General features: G+C 39.8%; 2 protein-coding genes across 2 annotated transcripts in view; both read right to left on the bottom strand.

Moving 5' to 3' along the window:
• Window positions 1–7,472: 7,472 nt before the first annotated feature.
• LOC121377984 (putative nuclease HARBI1) lies at window positions 7,473–8,117 on the bottom strand. Its single transcript, XM_041506080.1, has one exon. The coding sequence runs from the start codon at window positions 8,115–8,117 to the stop codon at window positions 7,473–7,475; it is 645 nt and encodes a 214-aa protein (XP_041362014.1).
• Window positions 8,118–13,831: 5,714 nt separating this feature from the next.
• LOC121377721 (cornifelin homolog A-like) overlaps window positions 13,832–21,034 on the bottom strand; it is a 21,482-nt gene continuing 14,279 nt past the window's right edge. Inside the window, exons 4-5 of the mRNA XM_041505806.1 lie at window positions 20,437–20,570; window positions 13,832–14,227 (exon numbers count right to left, since the gene is read on the bottom strand). Of these exons, the coding sequence (XP_041361740.1) occupies window positions 14,123–14,227; window positions 20,437–20,570 (239 nt within the window). The 3' untranslated portion in view covers window positions 13,832–14,122. The remainder of the gene's footprint in view (window positions 14,228–20,436; window positions 20,571–21,034) is intronic.

The following is a 21,034-nucleotide window of genomic DNA, read 5'->3' as shown; positions in this document are numbered from 1 at the left end:
TTTTTTTCACATTGAGGTCTGCTGCTCCAAATTAATAAAAAAAATTCAGTGTATTTTCCAGTGGAGCATTACCCAAACTCCCTTAAAAAAATGCATTCGCCATAGTCTAGATCCCCACCCTTGTACAATTTCCAGCACATTCGCCTGACAATACGCTTCAACAGTCAGTAACACATTTAGGCCATCTATTAGTGCCAGACATGGGTGTTGTCTGAGCTAGGCTTTCTACCGGTATCGGTGAGCTTGTCGCATTGTTTTGTGGCGCCAGTCTCTCTTCAAACTTTCAGACACTTCACACTTAATTATTATCTATGAATAGGTGTTCCTCAAGTTTGTCACCATTCATCCGTGATGTGTTCATTGCAAGTGATGGCTATCTTTTAAAAGGCAACACAGACTTCGTCTTACGGTGACTTGCACGGCCATTTCTATACTTTTCAGTCGATTCTTGCAGTCGATTCTTGCGATTCCAGTTATGCAGCCTATCCAGCAACATGTTGTCGAGTGCGCTATGCAATTACCCCCCCCCCCCCCATTAATTGCCACATACGGAAGCTTATTAGAATACCGAGTCACGTACACCGGGTCACGGGCTACCCTGACCTTGGTGTACGGAGATCGCATCCAGAAGAAAGGAAGGTGGAGGAAGAGGAGACGTGCGCCAGCGGCGGCGCGGGGGGGGGGGGGGGGGGGGTGTGTCAAAACCGGTGGCTAAACCGCCGGCGGCGACTCCTTCTGTTAGACCGCCCAACGCCACTCAACCGAGGAAGACGACCAGGATGGAAAAGGTTCCGGCCCCGGCTGTCTCGGCTTCCGTCCCTCAGGAAGAGGACGAACTGAACGAGCTGGACACAGCCATCTGTGTCACTCCGTTCGATCGGCCACCTGCACCCGAACCTACTCAAGCGCCTCCGGATGTGTCGCCGATCCAGTCGACGACACCCGTTGAGGCGCAGGCCCGGAAAGGACCTGTTGTGAAGAGGAAGGCGACCACTCCTCCGAGTGCCACTCCAGCCAGGCCAAGTCGCCCCTCTCAACCGCCGCAGCCGAGGACAAAACCAGTGGAGCAGTGGTCACTGCAGGCCGGCCGTCTCCAACAGCGATATCAACAGCTGGTTAAGACGAACCTCACGGATGCACGTCAACTGATGAGCCATCCAAAAGAACAGGCCTACCAACCTCTGCCAGACGGACGCAACGAGGGGGAATTCGCTGTGCACCGACTCAAGATGCGGGAGGGACAAAGCGCTGTATGCGTAACCATCCGCCGGAACGGAAGATTCAACCAAGGTCTGCTGCTATCGGAGATGGACAACCCGACATTACACCGAGTCCTCAAAACCGTCGCGGGTCCACACTACCGTCCAATCACCAAGACCTTAGCAGACTCCGATTACCGGCAGTTCCTCCAGCATCTTGAGACCACCGACTACATCGGATCCCCCTAGACACCAACCTTTCCTAGGACAGGTACCAACCTCCTTTATTGGGCTAGTTAGACTTTAAACGTTTTAGAAGCAGTTCAAAATTCTTATGTTTATTTTTTTATAAATAGTCTAACGCATTTTATTTTGGCGCCCGATCAATTGCTCAAAATCACCTTAAAAACCTTTTTGGCCGAGCAGTCTTAACTATTTTGGGTTAAATTTTAGAGTCCAGACATGTTATTGGAGGCAGTTACTCTTTGTAGACTTAGGTAAAAAACAGGCTTCACCGAGGAATCGAAATTCAGCCAATCAGAACACGGCTCCCACTCGGTGTTACTTCAAGTTTGCGAAGTGTCTGCTATTTGGTCCGCGCTCGCGTTGACTTTACTAAATGGCTTTTTCCAAATTCTGCCCACCTCAAACTTACCCTCCCCCCCCCCCCCCCCCCCCCCCCCCCCACCCCTGCTCCGGAGTTAGTCACTGGCGAAGTCAGAGGCTAAATCCGTGGTGGGCGTGCCTGAACCTTCGTGGATAGGGGCACGTAAAATGAGTTGTCTGTCCGTCTGACTTGCACGGCGAAGTCAGGCTGGTCAGAACGAAGTTTGGGCTCAATTCGCCCGGTCGCGTGAGCCCTGTGTGAAACAATACTTACATACAGATGATTGGTATCTTTAAAATGACTATAGGTCAAATTAAATCTAAATGCATTCCAAATATACCGTATCACCACTACACTATGCTACAGGTCAGGTCAGAGTGTTTAACGTGCACATTCAGAACAAGCTGTTGTAGCGCACGCATGTCCTGGGCACAGGAGCCGGCCTCGGTTGGCTTCTCCGTCCCGGGCAGAAACGGGGTGGGGGTGGGGGGTGGGGCGGGGGGGGGGGGGACCGTCTGCACTGGCAGGTGCAAGGGAGCACCAGCAGTCAGACCGAAACCGGTAACAGGCTTAGTAAACTATCAGCTTTCATTGTATAGACATTCTACAAAACCTTATGATCAGCATGCAGATGTAAAGTTTGTATACACTTAATGTACGTTGTTTTATGTTTTCAAACACAAAATATCATAACACTAACACACACACACACACACACACACACACACACACACACACACACACACATATATATATATATATATATATATATATATATATATATATATATCAGGTGGTCCCTAGAACTATTTTAGAAGTATTGGGACTATATTTGATCTATTACTGTGTGGATATTTACCACTTTCAGTAAAAATTGTAAGCACATACATATAGGCCAAATATTGTTAAAATAGCAATATCTTCAAAATTGTAATTTAAAAATGCGACGATAAATGCTATGTGACCCCCTCCCCCCAAACAAAAACAAAAACAAACAAAACAACAACAAACAAACAAAAAAAACAAAAAACAAAAACCTTACTGAATATGAAATTGTGTAACAAAGTATTGGGACTGATTAAAAAATATATATTTGCATATTCAATGAACATTGTAGGCCCATTGGTCAAATATTGTTAAAATAACCACTGATTAATACACATGGCAATGTATCCATTTTTGACAAGAGTTATGGCCCTTGAACGTAGGAGATACAAATATCTGTTTTCCGGACATTTAAAAAAAATTTTTTTAATGCCTCAAAATATTGACCTGAAATTTTACATATAAATTTATTATATACTGTTCAGGATCAAGTTTGAATTACACGACGATATACCTATTTATGGTCCTTGAACTTAGGAGATACGAAACATTGTTGGGCTCGGTAGGTGACATGCATTTCTTTAGCAGTACTCTCAGAATGCTTGTTTATTAAAAAAAATATTTCATACTACATGTATTAGCATGTTTAAATATTGAAATTAGCTTAATAAGAGGTGAAATATTGGTAACATTTGTGTAAGGACTAACATTGTGGCGGCCATATTGGATATATGCAAATTAGGCACTGTTCAACTACTTGTATTTAGAAGGACTTTTTATATGTTCCTTTGTGGGCCTTTTTGAGATCAATGGCGAAGAAATAATTTCTGCTGCAATTTGTTGTAGGATATTTTACAAATTGACTGAACTATCATGAGCACAGCCTACACCCATCAAGTCCATAGTCAATCTAATTAAAATTAGCTTAGGAGATACGAAACATTGTTGGGCCCGGTAGGTGACATGTATTTCTTTAGCAGTACTCCCAGAATGCTTGTTTATTAAAACAAATTGTTCATACTACATGTATTAGCATGTTTAAATATTGAAATTAGCTTAATAAGAGGTGAAATATTGGTAACATTTGTGTAAGGACTAACATTGTGGCGGCCATATTGGATATATGCAAATTAGGCACTGTTCAACTACTTGTATTTAGAAGGACTTTTTATATGTTCCTTTGTGGGCCTTTTTGAGATCAATGGCGAAGAAATAATTTCTGCTGCAATTTGTTGTAGGATATTTCACAAATTGACTGGACTATCATGAGCACAGCCTACACCCATCAAGTCCCTAGTCAATCTAATTAAAATTAGCTCCACTGGTTAATTACTATTACCTGTGGATCTAACAGCACCCCGTTGGAGTTCATGTCCAGTTGACCTTTCATTCGACCAGTCAAAACTTTACTTGCAAAATCATGCCAGTGATTTGAAAAGAACTTGAAAACATTCGGGATTATGCCGATGATATACAAAATGATTCGGGTGAATTACAAAGTATGCCGGAAACTAATTGCAATATAAAATGTTATATAAAATTCGTTTCAAGACGAAACAAAAAACCGTGATGGTATAGCCGTAAAATCTGTTTATACTAGTATACAATCTAGAGTTTATTACTGCACTTTTCCCCCTGTTTTTTTCAATGTTGAAATAAACCAACAAGTTCGCCTATTGCATAAATAGTCTCGCCCGATATTTTTAGAATTCGTATGCTCCCGAATAACGCTATGAAAGGCGAGGTGTAATTGGTCGATATTTAGATTGCTGTTAGATCTACTGGTAGAGCTAATTTTAATCAGATTGGTTCTTAGTTGAAATGTTCAGGATTCTCACCAAGAAAATGAAAAGGAATGTACAATGTCAAACAAGGATATTGTGTCGGACATCCTTTTAGTCAGTGATGTGTCAGTTCGTGAAATGGCCTCTAAGGCCCAAATTTATAAAGGCGTTTTAGGTAAAACATATTTTAACTAAAACATGTTCTAACCTAAAACACATTTTAAATCGATATCATAAAAACTGTTTTAAGAAAAAACACTGTTTCACTTAAAACATTGTTTTAGAGTACCGTTTTAAAGTGTACACACATATGCAATATCAGGAATGCGCTGGTCTTACGAAATATATGTCGGATGTGGGGAAGGGGAATGTACCTCGGGATATATGCGTAGATCGCCACGAATTTTTTTTTACTCTTAGACTGATTAAAGGACGAATTAAGGGAACGAACGAAATGAAAATATTTTAAAGACTGTTTTATTGTGTTTTTTCTCTGAGCCCTCACTGTTCACCACCCATATTTCTTCCCTGAAAGCTGGCGAGAACATTACGACAGATGCACACATTGCATGCAACAAGTGAAACACATTCTATTGAACTGAACTGCATGCACGTATGGAAGAGTATAGTTTTCACACAGCACAATTACAATGGCACTGCATTACTTCTATAGACACCTGTGAGCGTTATCTACTGGAGGTAATGTCAGATAAAAAGGAACTACAAATTTTTTCAAATGCTAAAAAAGCATTTTTGGTTCAAACAATTAAAGAGAAAGCTCATACAATAGAAGATAAAAGTTATGACATTAATTTTAACAAGAAAAAAAAGGCCGCCTGGGAGGAGGTTATCCATGATTACCACGATCATTTCCCTGAGCATACCGGGAAAACAATGACGCAGATAACAGACTGGTGGCGACGGGCAAAATGTCAGGCAAGGAAAGACCATGCGAAACATAAACGAGATATGAGCAAAACAGGGGGTTGGGAAAAAGCCGACTTCTCCACAAGGTATCACAAAAGATATCTGTGAAACAATCCAGGGTGACCTGATTCCGCTCATCAACACTTTCGATGACGATGCCGCCGCCACGTCAGCAGCAGCAAGGACAACCCAGACTTCACAGCCCAGTGATGAGAATGAGGATAACACTGACTGCGAAAACATCAACACTTTAGACGACGATGCCGCCACGTCAGCAGCAGCAAGGACAACCCAGACTTCACAGCCCAGTGATGAGGATGAGGATAACACTGACTGCGAAAACAGACGACGATGCCGCCGCCACGTCAGCAGCAGCAAGGACAGTTCACAGCCCAGTGAGAGATGAGGATAACACTGACTGCGAAAACATCAACACTTTCGATGACGATGCCGCCGCCACGTCAGCAGCAGCAAGGACAACCCAGACTTCACAGCCCAGTGATGAGGATGAGGATAACACTGACTGCGAAAACATCAACATGCCCATGGATGAAGATGAACTGCCCTCTGGTACTGTCAACAGAAGCCCTTCTCCGATTGGTAATACCGAGACAACTCAAAACACTATGCCGCAGAAAGAACAGGTTGCTTATTTTTATTTGCATATTTTACTGCAACATTTTTTATTTCTTCTTACTGGAAACAAAACACGTGAGTTTACTGTATGTTCCTGTATTAAAATATTACGGAGGGGCGATATATACCTATTTAAATTCACTACTATATTATTAAAGGGACAGACCCTAGTTTTAACCCGTGAAAATTAACACTAAGTTTAGTTAATTTACAAACCTGTAACACATTTGGATACAGTAACAACTGAGTGGAACATAAGTCTGCGACTTTAAAATGGTGAAATGCCCTCTAAAAATAGACTGAAACTCCATCTCCATACCTGTTACTTCTCAGACGCACGTGCGTTTTTAAAAATATGAGAAATGCATTTTGTGATATTAAAAACATGAGGATGACCAAAAACACTTCGAATGTACGGAAATGGATAAACTAAACAATAAAATCTAAGTAAAGTATGATTTCAGTTATCAAAAACGGCTCTAATAGTAAAAAATATTCCGTAGTGTTTAAAAACTAGGGTATATGTCCCTTTAAGGTGAACAGTTAATTGCATGATGATGTGCACGTGCATGAAGGTTTCTCTAAGCAATGATTTCTTCCCCCATCATGCATTATTAAAGCTGCATGGTTTAGCTTCTGAAGTCAAAATGCATTTAAGGAATGAAACGTAGTATACTGATAGAGCGCTCGCTCGAGGCGCGGTCGGTGTAGGGTTGATCATCATCAGGGGGCCCATTGGGCTTTTTCTCATTCCAGCGAGCGATCCCGACTGGTTTAAGAAAGACCATGATATCTACTTTCCTACCTCTCGGATACTGCATATAAAAGATCAGTTGCTATTCAAAAGACTATGGACCGCATAGCGGGTTGCCTTTCTGATTATATGTCCTTACCCATGTGTTCAATACCATATAACATAGTTAATACGTGTTAAGTACATCCTTACATGAAGCATTTCTTTCATTTTCTTTTTAAAACACTGTTTTGCGTTTACAGCTATTGTAAATTCTGTAATTTTTCCTTACTTTGTTTGTTTGATTGCTCAGGGAATTTTAAAAATGTAAAAAACCAACAACCCCAAAACCAACCACTCTATAAACGCACGATAAGTCAGTTTCATTATTTTTATTTTGGCAGGTGGAAACCAAATAAACATATTCAAAGAAACAACCATACACCACACCAGAGATGAAAATTCTGGAATTTGCTCGAAAGAAGCACGAAGCAAAAAAGCAAAATCTATATTTGAAGCATGAAATTCTTCAACTTAAAAAGCAGTATTAGAGCAAAAAGTGCTCAACGCCAAGTCACCCAGCTTCATCTAGTACTTAACATGCAGTTTTTGTCCAAAGCACCTTTTGTTTTAAATGCATAAAATATGGTATATAAAACAGTTACTTGTAGTTTGTCTGTTACACAATAAAGACATAGCTAATGATATTGTCAGGTTTTTGGTTACTAGTATGTTATTTTAATGGATTAACTTTTAATATGTTAGGCAAAATACTGTTGAAAAAGAGCCCGTCTGACAGCATTTCCACGTCCATTTTGTACTCTGTTGATCTGAAGTTGAGGCTGCAGATCTTCAATGTCATCGTCCAAATTGGGTTCTCTTTCACTGATAGCAATATTATGCAATACAGCAGTTGCTACAATCACTGCTAGAGATGTTTGTAACTTCTTGAATCGGAGAGTATATGTTAAACAAGGAAATCTTCGTTTCCACATTCCAAACATGCATTCTACTATATTTCTCGTGGAACAGAGAGCATGGTTATATTTGTTTTCGGCAGCGTTTCCTGGATTGAGCAGAGGTGTCATTAGATAGGGCAGACAAGGATATCCCGAATCGCCAATCAAGAACCCATCAATTTCTCCATCTTCAAATCTCTGTTTCATTAAGCTGTTGTCGAATATTCTGCTGTCATGTACTGAACCATGCCAGTATGCCACTATGTTGACAAATCTACGATTACTGTCGCTCACTGCTTGGACATTAATAGAAGACCAGCCTTTTCTGTTGATGAATCTTTGCCCGTTTTCACCTAGTCCAATTATACGGATGTGACTGCAGTCAATGGCTCCTACGCAGTTGGGGAAACCAGCAATGTTGAAAAATCTTTCTTTAAGATCGTTCATTTCCTCGTTATTGGAGAATGAAATATATTGTGGTCTTAACCTGGCGATCGTTTGAGAACAGTACATACGGTCGTCTGAGAAAGTCCACGGAGGTCGGCCATGGTGAGCTGAAATCCCCCTGTTGCATAAAACCGCAATGCAAGTAAGACTTGAAGTTCGCAAGGGACTGCATGATTCCTAAGTGTTGGCTGTTCTATATCTGCCCGCACCATGTCAGTCACAACGCGAACTGTATTTTTGCTCAGACGAAATCGCATTCGAAAACACTCATCAGACTAACGGTCAAATGGATTGTCACGATCTCTGAAAACACGCTCTCATCTCATTGCACGGTTGTAGTTGATATCCTGAACACGTTGAAAATGTTGTAGTTGTCGGAGTACGTCCATGTTTCATGTCCCAAAATGTTGAAGCGACTGAGTCCAAACACGTGATTGAGTTAGACGTACCTCTTCATTGTTTTAACTAAAACGTGTTTTAGGATACTTTAAAACATGTTTTAACATTAAAATACTTTTATAAATATGGATGTAAAAACATGTTTTAGCAGCAGTGCTTTAAAGTTAAAACATATTTGTAAATATTGATTTTTCTTAAAACACTGTTTTATCTTTTTGAAACACGTTTTTACGTTAAAACACCTTTATAAATATGGGCCTAAATGTCTGTCATAAAATGTTTTGGAAGGTTTCCAGGAGTCCTTGGATGTCATAACCCTGATCGACCAACTTTTCTACCAGAAAAATATGTCGGTCTTTAAAATCTGTATAAGGTATCCCACAAGTTGTGAAATATAGACACCAAATGCAGGAGCAAAAGGAATATTGCTCAACATGAAGGAAAAATTGACTGTTGAAAAGCTGAAGTCATCCATTTTAAAATAGTGTTTGGCCTTCATGGCCAACGTCGTTCTGAATCTCTATGTATAGATCAATGTATGAAACAGATACGACTTAAAAACCGAGATATTCGAATACATGAAAATACTATTCCAATATTTCGAATAGCAAATTAGCGAGCCAATATTCGAAAATTCGGACCAAACGCTAATACATAGCCGTGGTATGTATTGTCCTGTCTGTAGGAAAGTTCGTATAAAAGATCCATAGCTTTTTAATCGGTAGTAGTCTATGTGGCGACAATAAGTAATATGCATTCGATTTTTCAGACAAATTATACATTATGTTTGTTTTTTTCATGAAACAAGCTAGGCCTTTACGTAGTTTCAGAAACCTTTTTTTCTTTTCTTTTTTTCCCCTTTTTGTGTGTGTGTGTGTGTGTGTGTGTGTGTGTGTGTGTGTGTGTGTGTGTGTGTGTGTGTGTGTGTGTGTGTGTGTGCAGATAGCTTTAGGTACGGACAGGAGAAAAAAAAATTGAAATAAAAACGTACAGAGATTTGTTTAAAATTGAAATAATAACTTTTTTTTGTAGTTTAGATGATGAATTAAGTATGGAATTTGTTGGTGACTGAGGGCTTGACGTAACTCTATGGTAAAACGCTCGGCTGATATGCGGTCGGTCTGGGATCGGTCCCAGTCGATGGCCTATTGAGCTATGTCAGCCAGTGCACCACGACTAGTACATCAAATGCCGTGGTATGTGCTATCCTGTCTGTGGGATGGTGCATATAAAAGATTCCTTACTTCAGTATGAACATTTTTGTGAAGACCAAGAACAAATTGTTAAACAAAAATTGAGTCATTCAGAATGTTACTTTAACTCTTACAAATAAAATGCACGCAGAATTGCAATTATGTTTAATGATATTTTTTTAATTTAAATTTTAAAAATTAAGACGATAATCCAGATTGAAAACGTTTTTCTTGGAGACAATCTACACCATTGCAACACTTACGTTTCGATTGTTTTTAATATTACGTGATCTTTTATCTTCACTTATTGGTATTGATATATTAATATATTCTAGCTTTAAATTATTAAAAAATGAATGAACTTGAAAGGAGAAGAAGTTTTTGGAAGTTTAGTAATTCATTAGTTGAAGATAAGGAATATGTAAAATTAATTAAAGAAACTGTAGAGGAAACTGTTAATCAGAATAAAAATATATAGACAATACTAAACGAGTTCCCGTGAGAGACCGTTTATATTACGAGTATGGTTTCAATCGTACACCACGGGCGAAATGAGTGATATCCGATTAAAACACACGAGTTGTAATATAAACCGTCTCAGACGGGAACGAGTATAGTATTTTATTTATTACACCGCACATCAATGAACAAAAATCTCACAGACCGACTTCCAAAGTAACTAACCAAGACATAAAAATGCACAGATTAAACGTTATGTTGTGGCCACTTCAATTGGCTATTTATCAATGAAACTTTGCATTTCTTCGCGACAGATCTGTCAATGAAGTTTACACAAGCAATATTATAAACATATTAAATGCTAAACAAAATTATTTAAAAATATAATTTGTTAAATTATGTAGCTTACATTAATTATAAGAATTGACAGCAAGTATCTTTCCGATTTAAACATCTGAATGGAAAGAACATGCTCACACCTTTTTGCATGGGCATTTATGCGGAGTTGTACTGTGTGACACGATCGATCACCTGATCTGAAAAGACGTATTCCACAATGTGAAGAGACGATAAATAGCACATGGGTATTTCTTCCACCGCGATGTAATAAAACTGATGAACAAAATGTGAATCCATATAAAATACAGTTATTATGGGAAACATTACTACTTATGATTCGAGTTAAAACAATTGTTTATTCATCTTTGAAAAAGAAAAATCTACTAAATGTTTTTGCCAACGAACATCACGACGGGCCTGTAAGATTTGTTTGCCTGTCGTCCTGTCGGACCGGCAGTTATTTTACGTTAATTTTCACACATTAGTTTGTGTCAATTATGTTTGTTTCGGAAGGTTTTGATTCGGGCCGGCAGAATTTAAACCTTGCCGGACTGAATATCTGGCAGGAATTTCAGCCAGTTACAACCCTTGTAGACCATATCAAACTAAATACTGAATTAAGGTAATTTTATTAGATCAAAAGTTTTTTTTAAATTTTTTGGTTTTGGTGAATCAATACAGAATTGATCTCCATGTTTCAAAGAAACAGCCGGTTTAGTGTCCTTGTAAATAGATTCGCATCACCTTTCTTTAGATTAGAAATAGGTGTAGGCAGGGGGATCCAATCTCCCCATATATATTTCTTATTTGTTCAGAAATATTAACCTAGGTTGTTTAAAAACAACAGAAATATAAAAGGAATAAAAGTTGATAAAATAAAATTGGCAAAAAACAACCAACCCCACTTAGCTAGTGTCAGACTACCAACTGCCAGCAGAAAGTTGACCAACTCGACGGTTGCAGTGTAATTTCCTCAATCCTAACTTACGACGGGTGCGCTCAGATCAACAACTAATGGGTTATACGACGATAAGCGAGCTGTAAGTGCACTCGGACTAGCATCTGGCCTGGTGCTGATAAAACTGTTAGGGCCGATTTCATATGTCTGTGTTATCGGTGGGTTTTGGAAACATATGGGTTAAACCCGAGTTAAACCCTGGGTCTTGTTTACTGTGCATTTCACATGTCTGGTTTTCAAAAACCCTAGTTTAACACTGGGTTACAATTGCATTGCTTGTTTAAACCTGCCATGGAGGTGGTTTTTCGCTGGGTTTGCTCAAAGTAACTTTTCTTCAAGGATAATTTTTTTTACAATTTCGTGTTTTTGTCAGTATCGCAGAGCCATGAAATGTGAACGTATTTTCAGAGACAATTTTGTGTAGCGAATAAAGGGTGGCGGTGGGGTCTGATAATAACTGCAACCGAGTTTGTGTTCTATTTATTACCCCAGCTATTTTGTTTCTCTAAACGCCTTTATTTTAGAAGCATGTGCATATGCATGTATAGAAACAATGTAAACCACTTTACACACTGTTCTGAGTATTGCTATAACAGTATTTTAATCGCGTTCACAGATAATTTTCTGCTAAAAAATATATATAATGAATTGCATTAAAATTACATTTTGTTATAAATTCAGCACTAAAACATGGCGTCATTATGTGTATTTGCCAAATCGTGATGATATTCTATTTAGTAAGGACAAAGTCATTGGTTTGTAAGCGTCAAATCGTCCAATAATATTGTACGTTACACCACTGCAGAATATTTCTCAATGAGAAAATATGGAAAATATTTTCCCTGTATGAGTGACCGCTGGGGTAATAAATATAGTTATTTACTAAATTAGTGAAAATAAGCATTTTCTTCATGGTGTATGAACTGCGCGAAAACCCAATTCTGTGTAACAAAGTTTATTCATATTTGCATTATTACCAACATCTATGTAGGGTTCTGTACGCATTTTACATGGATTATAACTAATATCGTCAGAAATGTGGGGGTTTTCAGGCCAGCTCAGGCTCAAACATCTCCATCATTTTTGCCCGAATACGAAGGTTTGCCCCAGACTGTGGGGTGAGGAGGTAGCTGATCCCCAATCTCGTACGCGAATGCTAATACTACACCGGTAACAAGTTCCAACTACAAAGTGATGACGTGTAAGCTATCCCTCGCTTATGTCCCCTTTCCAATATATGCGGTTAACCCACGCAAAAAGCGTGGTTTTGTAAACACGGGTAAACCACACACATGTGAAATGAACCACGGGTGTAGGTCTTGGTAAAGTTTTTCAGCGTTTTACGTAAACCAGTGTTAAACCTAGGTTTTCATATAACCCAGTGTTTCGAGACCCAGACATATGAAATCGGCCCTTAGAGTCTAGACTCGAGACTAAATAGAGTCTGACACACCAATGTCATGACAATGCCATACAAATTGTATGTGTGTGACGTCATTAGATATTGAGTCTGAGACAGTAACGTCATGACAATGCCATACAAATTGTATGTGTGTGACGTCATTAGAGATTGAGTCTGGACTCTAAAAGTTTTATAAGCACGGGCCCTGGATAGTCGTGGAAGTCTTGAGAGAAGAAAGTTGGGCAACTTTCTGCTGGCAGTTGGTAGTCTGAAGACGAGCATTAGACTCGAGAGAACTGAATAGGACAGTAGTATCTACGACTGAGAAACTGTTTTACATATAAAAAAAAAGAGAAAAAAAGATTTTAGAAACTGGCTATTAAAAGGAATCAACGTTTTAAAAACAAATTCACAATACTGTCGCATGTGAATTGTGGTGTCAGTATTGTCATTTATTCAAACTAATTCAATGTTTCTGCTTGCGTTCTTCTTTCTATTTCATCGGTCACAATGTCTAAACACGGTCACTATATCCGCCAACAGTTATTTGAGGTTTACAAAAGTAAGTACTGTAGGCCTACACAACAACTAGACACGCTATTATCTGATATTAAACGAGCGTCTATTTCGTATCATGTTTATTGCCAGAGTGAAATAATGTTCAGTTGTTACGAGCTTTAGCGAGTGACAATAAAAAAATATTTCACGAGGGACATAAACATATAGGAAATGATACGAGTTTAATATCTTATTTATTACCCCTAATTGATCTTAATTTATATCACTCAGCTCATTTAGTTGACGTTCATGTGAGTTGTCGTGCACCAGTCGATGACGTATCACTTTGATATGTACCAAGATATTTTTAACCATATGGTTAATAATTTACACTTTTTGTTGTAAAACAAAAAATGTTCTGCTATTTACTTCACTAAACTTTAACAACACTGCAAGCACGATGAATCAGGTTCGATGTGTTTACCGTTTACCCCCAAAATAGTTTCACTGCACACATCTACACTTGCTCTAAAAACTAAAACCCGTACCAAACGGGATGGTGGAGAGGGGAGGGGTTAAAGAAGGCAGTTTCTACCCCAGAACTATACCAAACAGTGTGCGTTTTGTCTTGTTAAGACAAACTCGTATATTACTGTGGCTTGTATATTTTCTAATGTCTTTTTGTTTACTGTACCCCCTAACCCCCTCCTCCTCCCGTTATTGTCGGCTAGGTACGGCCCTGAAACTGGGAGAGTCGTCAAGCAATCGTGTTGTTCTTGATGTGCGTCTGTTCGCGCGCCATCTGACACAGTGCGCAGCATGGACACCAGCACACCACGCAGCAATCGAGCAGTATAGAGCCCTGGGAAAAAAACAGAAAGGAATGTTTGTTTAACCAGTCAGTACAATCTTTTTTTTTAATTTTTTTGTTTTAACGACAATCTAATTAAAATTAGCTCCAGTTTTACATGTGGATCTAACAGCAGCCCGTTGCAGCTCATGTCCAGTTGACCTTTCATTCGACCAATCAAAACCTTACTTGCAAATCAGAGTTAAAAATGGGCAGAATTTTGAAAATAGCAATTCGTAAAAAAAAATAATAGAATTTTAATAAAAAAGAAGAAAAAAAAAAGTTACAAGCCAAAAATAAAAAGAATTGACTGCTCAGTCGAATATTTATATAATTTGGAGCATTTTAGAAGGACAGTCCAAAAATAAATAAGAGAAAGAAGAGAGGATCGGACTATTTAATAATATTAAAAAAAGAAAGTAATTTCGACATAAACTTTTGAACGAAGGTCTAAAAGTTTAAAGTCCGATCTATATGTCCACGTGTGTGGTCTCGTTAAGGCCGTTCGGGTGCACAGCTTGTAGGGACGAGATGGGTTGCATCCCGTCAAGAAAACCCCTAGATTGACAGTCATTAGACGTTGAAGGTGTAGTGCTGTGCTGAAATGCAGATCTTAAGAAGCCGGATCTGTCTGAACGAGAGAGAAAAACAGACTAGGGTATAGTCCAGTCATCATGAGTTGGTATAGTGGGCCCGACTCCGGAGGATACGAGATGGTATCACAATAAAACAAAGTACAGTCTAGAAAAGAGTAGTAGGGGCCAGTGGTTTGAAAATAATTTGAAAACATTCGGGATTATGCCGAGGGTATACGAAATGATTCGGGTGAATTACGAAGTGTGCCGGAAACTAATTGCAATATAACATTTTATATAAAATTAGTTTCAAGACGAAAAAACCCCAACCGTGATGGCATAGCCATAAAATCTGTTTATACTAGTATACATTCCAGAGTTTATTACTGCACTTTCCCCCGTTTTTTCAATGTTGAAATAGACCAACAAGTTCGCCTATTGCATAAATAGTCTCGCCTGATATTTTTAGAACGCTATAAAAGGCGAAGTGTAATTGGTTGATATTTAAATTGTTATTTATAGATGAAATGTCACCTGGACATGGGAGTCCACGCAGTGCTGTTAGATCTACTAGTAGACCCAGTAGAGCTAATTTTAATCAGATTGTTTTAATGTCACCTCTAGAGTACATTGGTGGGTTTTTTAATAATCGGCTATTGGATGTCAGCCATTTGATAATTGTGACATATGGGGTCTTAGAGAGGAAACCCGCTACATTTTTCCGTTAGTAGAAAGGGATCTTTTATATGCACCATCCCACAGACAGGATAGCCTTTGATATACCAGTCGTGGTGCACTGGCTGGAACGAAAAATAGCCCGATTGGCCTACCGACGGGGAGCGATCCTAGACCGACCGCGCATCACGTTTCATGAGAGTATCTAGAATGGTTAGAGTTTGTTTGTTCACCAACACCACTAGAGCACATTGATTAATTAATCATCGGCTATTGGATTCTGACACATAGTCATCAGAGGAAACCCGCTACATTTGTCCTAATGTAGCAAGGGATCTTTTATATGCACTTCCCCACTGACATGAAAACGCATACCACGACCTTTGACCAGTTGTGGTGCATCGGTTGGAATGAGAAAAAAACACAGTGAGTTGAATGGATTCACAGAGGTGGTTTGATCCTGCGGACGCAAGCACCTCAAGCGAGTACTCAACCAACTAAGCTAAATCCCGTCCTTTATCTAGCTATTGGATGTCAATCATTTGGTAATTTTCACATATTGTCTTAGAAAGAAAACCCGCAAAAAAATTTCATTAGTAGCAAAGGATCTCTTATATGCACCATCCCACAGATAGGATAGCACATACCACGAGAAATAGCCCAGGCCGACCGCGCATCAAGCGGGCGCTTTACCACCTGGCTACGTCCCGGCCCTAGACGCATCAAATGCACACGCCGCATCTTGTCTTTAATTAACCGTAATACTAGTGTATATATGCGTTATACTGAAATGGTTTGTTTTAAGTTTGTTTTGTTTAATAACACCACTAGAGCACATCGATTAATTAATCTTCTTACACACCCGTTGGTGAGAACACCATGCATTATTTTTGATAACACATGGGTTGTTAACACACGTACGTGTATTAACAATTTCAAGACATACGACTGGCTGCTCCTAGGTGATGACCAGGTCACCAGTGCCATCCCACCAATGAAAAAAAACACACGGTGGAAATAGATTACACTGTGACATATAGTTAACTTGTCAATCATGTGTCTGTGACGCGTAAGTTAGCTACAAGTATAATGGCTGTAAATAACTTTTAGTCGAAAAAAGATGTTAAAATTTACTTAAAACCTGGTTTTTGAGGATATGTAAGAAATAGAATAATACATTCGTGTCCGTTAGATACCATTTATCTCACAACTCGTTTAAAAACGTATCAAACTCGCTTTCGCTCGTTAAATACATTTTAAAACAATTCGTTGTGAGATAAATGGTATCTAACGGCCACTCATGTATTATTCTCTATATCGCCTGTCAGTCGTTGGATGTTAAACATTTAGTTCAGGCGCGTGAGTAGGAGGGGGTGGGGATTAGTGGGCTTATACCCACCCCCGCTCAAGTACATTTTCGTTTTTCCTGGTGAAGCATGACTAGACACCAACCCCCACCCCACCCCCAAACATCTCTCGCCATAATCTCGTCCCTCCCCTGCATAAATTACAGTGCACACAGCCTGCTACATATTTTCCATTTAAAAGCATCAAGGGATCTTTTATATGCACTTTCCCATTGACAGGACAACACATACAATGGCCTTTGATATATCAGTTGTAGGGCATTGGTTGAGATGAGGAAAGAATCGATCCGAGAATGTTTCCACAGTGTATTATACTGACGAAAAGCGTAGTGGAGTCAAATATATATATATTTTTTTATCCCATTGCCCCCTTTCCTTTCTCTCCTTTGAATTCCATCTCATTTCTTCCCGATCTGGCAACTCCTCCTATCTTTCAACTTCTTTCGCTGTCCACCTCCACATCTCAGTCCTTGTCTCTCCAACCGCGACAGGTGCTTGTTTCTTGTGGCTATCTGTGCCACACACCTGTCATTTCCGATCAACTTTTAGCTGTGGGCTTAGTCTAACCACTTTGGGGGAGTGTTCAGTAGTTACTTCTGGCATTATTAAGAGGCCCTTGTAACCAAAGTCAAATATGTTTTGCTTGTACACGTTTCTACTAAAACACTTAGCCACCTGTCCCGTTTAGGGATGTCTTGGATTAGGGAAAGACGTTAAAGAAGCTGGGGGCGAGACGTAGCCCAGTTGTAAAGCGCTCACATGATCTAGGATCAATACCCGTCGATGTACCCATTACTCCTTTTTTTTTTAAGACAGTGTTCCACGACTAGTATATGTGAGGCCGTGGTATGTGCTGCCCTGTTTGGGAAAGTGCATATAAAAGATCCCTTGCTACTAATGAAAAACAATGCAGCGGGTTTCCTCTTTAAGACTATAATATGTCGGAATTACCAAATGTTTGACATCCAATAGCCGATGAATAAGAAATCAATGTGTTCTAGTGGTGTGGTTAAACAAAGCAAAAACAATTGAAAGAAGCTGTACTACTCTGGAATGGGAAAATGAAAGGAAGGTTTATTTAACGACATCGCACCATATGTTATAAGTTGCGTTCACACTTAAGGCCGGCGCAGACGTGCGTTAAAAATCGCAGTCCGTCTAAAAACGCATGCCGCTCGTGTGCGCCTACATGCGTCGCGTTGGCGTTTACCAGCGATAGGTCAGGGATTTCTATATATTTAACGTCATGTGACGTGTGTAATCATGTGACATGTACAAAATGGCAGCAAACATTACACTGAAAATAAATTGCGATGCCCCCCTCCCACATTTAAAAAAAAAAAAAAAAAAAAAAAAAAAAAAAAAAAAAAAAAATGGTGCCACATATGTCGTTGACTTTATTTTACCAGTCATTTGTAAATTTTCGGCAATTTCCTCCATTGCCGAAGCTTTCAAAACTCTGTCACTATACTCAGATGAAGTAACCTGGTACAGACACTTTCTCTCCTAAGAGCTCTGTCAACATGTTTTTGTGAGTCCACATGGTGTCGGTGGTGGATGACGCCATTTTGAAACGCTTCGACAGACGATTGGCTCATCTAACAAATCTCAACGCAACGCAGACGCAGACTGGCGCACACGATTCATTTTCAATCGGATCCGTCTGTGTTCATCCGTTCAATATCAAACATGTTTGATTTTTGAAAATGTATCGCAGCGTTAAAAAACGCAACGCAGCCGCAACACAGGATAGTCGCACACGGTTCTTTTTACTGCGTTCATCCGATGTTTGCCGGACAGTGATTTCTAACGCACGTCGGTGCGTTTTTTATCGCTCGTGTGCGCAGGTTTTAAAATATGACGTCACAGTCAGAATAAACAGTAACTGCGTTAGCAACGGCTTAACAGACTCTAGGTCTCATTACACAGATGTCATCTGCCATTGAAATTCATGTTTAATTGCCAAACATCAAATGAAGATTGCCAATAGAACGGGTTTCTCATTGGCACTAACCACATACACTATTGCGAAAATCATTAATTTTCACTAGAGCTGCAACGAATTCACCAAGTGGCAAATACGATACGTATCACGAATATAGGGTCTTGAATACGAATACCAATAAGTACAGTGAATCTACCAATACTGTACTACTGACTTGCTGAATGAAGCAACCCACCAGTGAACAAAAGTAAACAAATAGCATTTAAATAGTAGGATGTGTTTATCATTAAACTTTGGAATGTGAGGCGTTGAAAATTAAATAATTAAATGTCAGTTTTAAAAACTAAATTATAATTAAAAGAAAATTAACAAACATTTATTTTAACTGCTAAACTGAGAATATTTCCGTATCAGTTTTTAGCTATATGACCGCATCTGGATGTAGTACCGGTCCGAACAGCTGTTTTAGGAACCCATATACACCCACCGGCTCTTCCGCTATACACCCATGTCCCCAAAAAGTCAATGCACAATATTACAAAATAACATGGGCAAAATCTAGCCAGAAGGCTTACCACTGAGGAAGACCAATTGTTTTAATTCTTCCCCAGTTACTAGAAGTGAATAAGCGAACCACAACATATGTCACAATTAGTAACTATAGTGGAGACCCTAGTCCACTGGTCACAGACCACAATTAATTTCGCTATAAGTTTCTATATAGCGTTAGTGGCTATAACATGTTTATTAATATCAGCAGGCCCATGGATTTTTGTTTGTACCTTTGCCTGCCTGGGGGAAACATACCCTGAAAAGGACAACCCCTGTTGTCCAACTCTTTGTCCCAGCATATTGGTTTAAACAAACACACCCTCTAAACCAGGCCGGAGTACACCCATTTTACACAAAAAGCACTACTTTTGCATGGGCCGGAATTAACACAAACAAGTCTTCAATGTCAACAAGTTACTCATGTCTACAAACTACATGCTCTCCCCTGTCACTTCAGTCAAATAGTTGCCACTTCATAGCTGTCTGCCATGACATAATCACAGTCAAACAGCAGACTACTTGCACGGACAAATTTCCGGATGGGAAGATAACTGTAATCTGAGGCCTGTTACACGTGTGAACGCTCGTCATTTTCAACCAAAAGAGTTTTAGCTAAACCAGTATAGTTATACCAGTTTAACTTGTGTAAGTGTGAACACAGCTTAATTTCAATTACGGCTGTTAGTTTGTCACTTGGTCTAACGTGAGATACGGGCAACAGAAGAAGCGGCGGAGGGGTGGGGGATGTTGTTTCCCCGCCTAACAACTCTCTAGATTATGCACTGTCCAGTTGAAAGGCAAATGAATATAGGCGCGTGTGCAAGGGAGAGGCGGGAAGGGTTGAAGGTCAAAACTCAACTGCTCAAGCAATTTTTATGTATTTTTTTAAAAATATATTTTCCAGGGAAGCATGACTCGACACATCTGAAAACTTCGCTCGCCACAGTCTAGACAATTCCCCACCACCTCCCCCCTCCCGCCTCCCTCTCTCCTCTACCCCTTCCCCACGGTAAAGTCCCTGCACACCCGCCCGGAATTAGTCCTCAGTGTGCGTCTTGCAACTAGCCTGGAATATGTTTAAGAAAATGTTAAGAAGAAGTATCTTACTCGAATGTTGTGTTGCACCCTGAGTTTTGTCCTCAGTGGAAGAATGCCCGCACAACACGGCGCGCAGCACGACTCCCCCATGTCCATCGCCACCCGGCACGCCAAGCCGCAGGGACACCAGCATCCCAGACAACCTGAGACAAATATATACAGGACAACAAAAGAAACGCCAGCATTTTATTTGCATGATACACTCAGTTCGAGAAACACACTACCAAAATGAGCATAAAAATTATGACAGGGCTAGCCCAGTCGTAAAGCGTTCGCTTAATGCACGGTCGGTCTAGAATCGATCCCCGTCGGTGGGCCCATTGAGCTATTTTTCGTTCCAGCCAGTGCACCATGACTGGTATATCAAAGGCCGTGGTATGTACTGTCCTGTCTGTGGGATGGTGCATATAAATGATCCCTTGCTACTAATGGAAAATGTAGCGGGTTTCCTCACTAAATGTTTGACATATACAACAGCTGATGATCAATAAATCAATGTGCTCTGGAAAAATAACCCAATGGGCCCACCGACGGGGATCGATCTTAGACTGACCGCGCATCAGGTGGACGCTTGTATTTATATAACGTAGACCGAAAAACGCCCATT

Source organism: Gigantopelta aegis, chromosome 7, assembly GCF_016097555.1.
Source record: "Gigantopelta aegis isolate Gae_Host chromosome 7, Gae_host_genome, whole genome shotgun sequence".
Classification (NCBI taxonomy): Eukaryota; Metazoa; Mollusca; class Gastropoda; order Neomphalida; family Peltospiridae; genus Gigantopelta; species Gigantopelta aegis.
This window is presented reverse-complemented; position numbering and strand designations above follow the sequence as displayed.

Excerpts from the sequence above, each read along its gene's own strand:
- LOC121377984 (XM_041506080.1), bottom strand. The coding sequence starts at position 8,117 with ATGAACGATCTTAAAGAAAGATTTTTCAACATTGCTGGTTTCCCCAAC.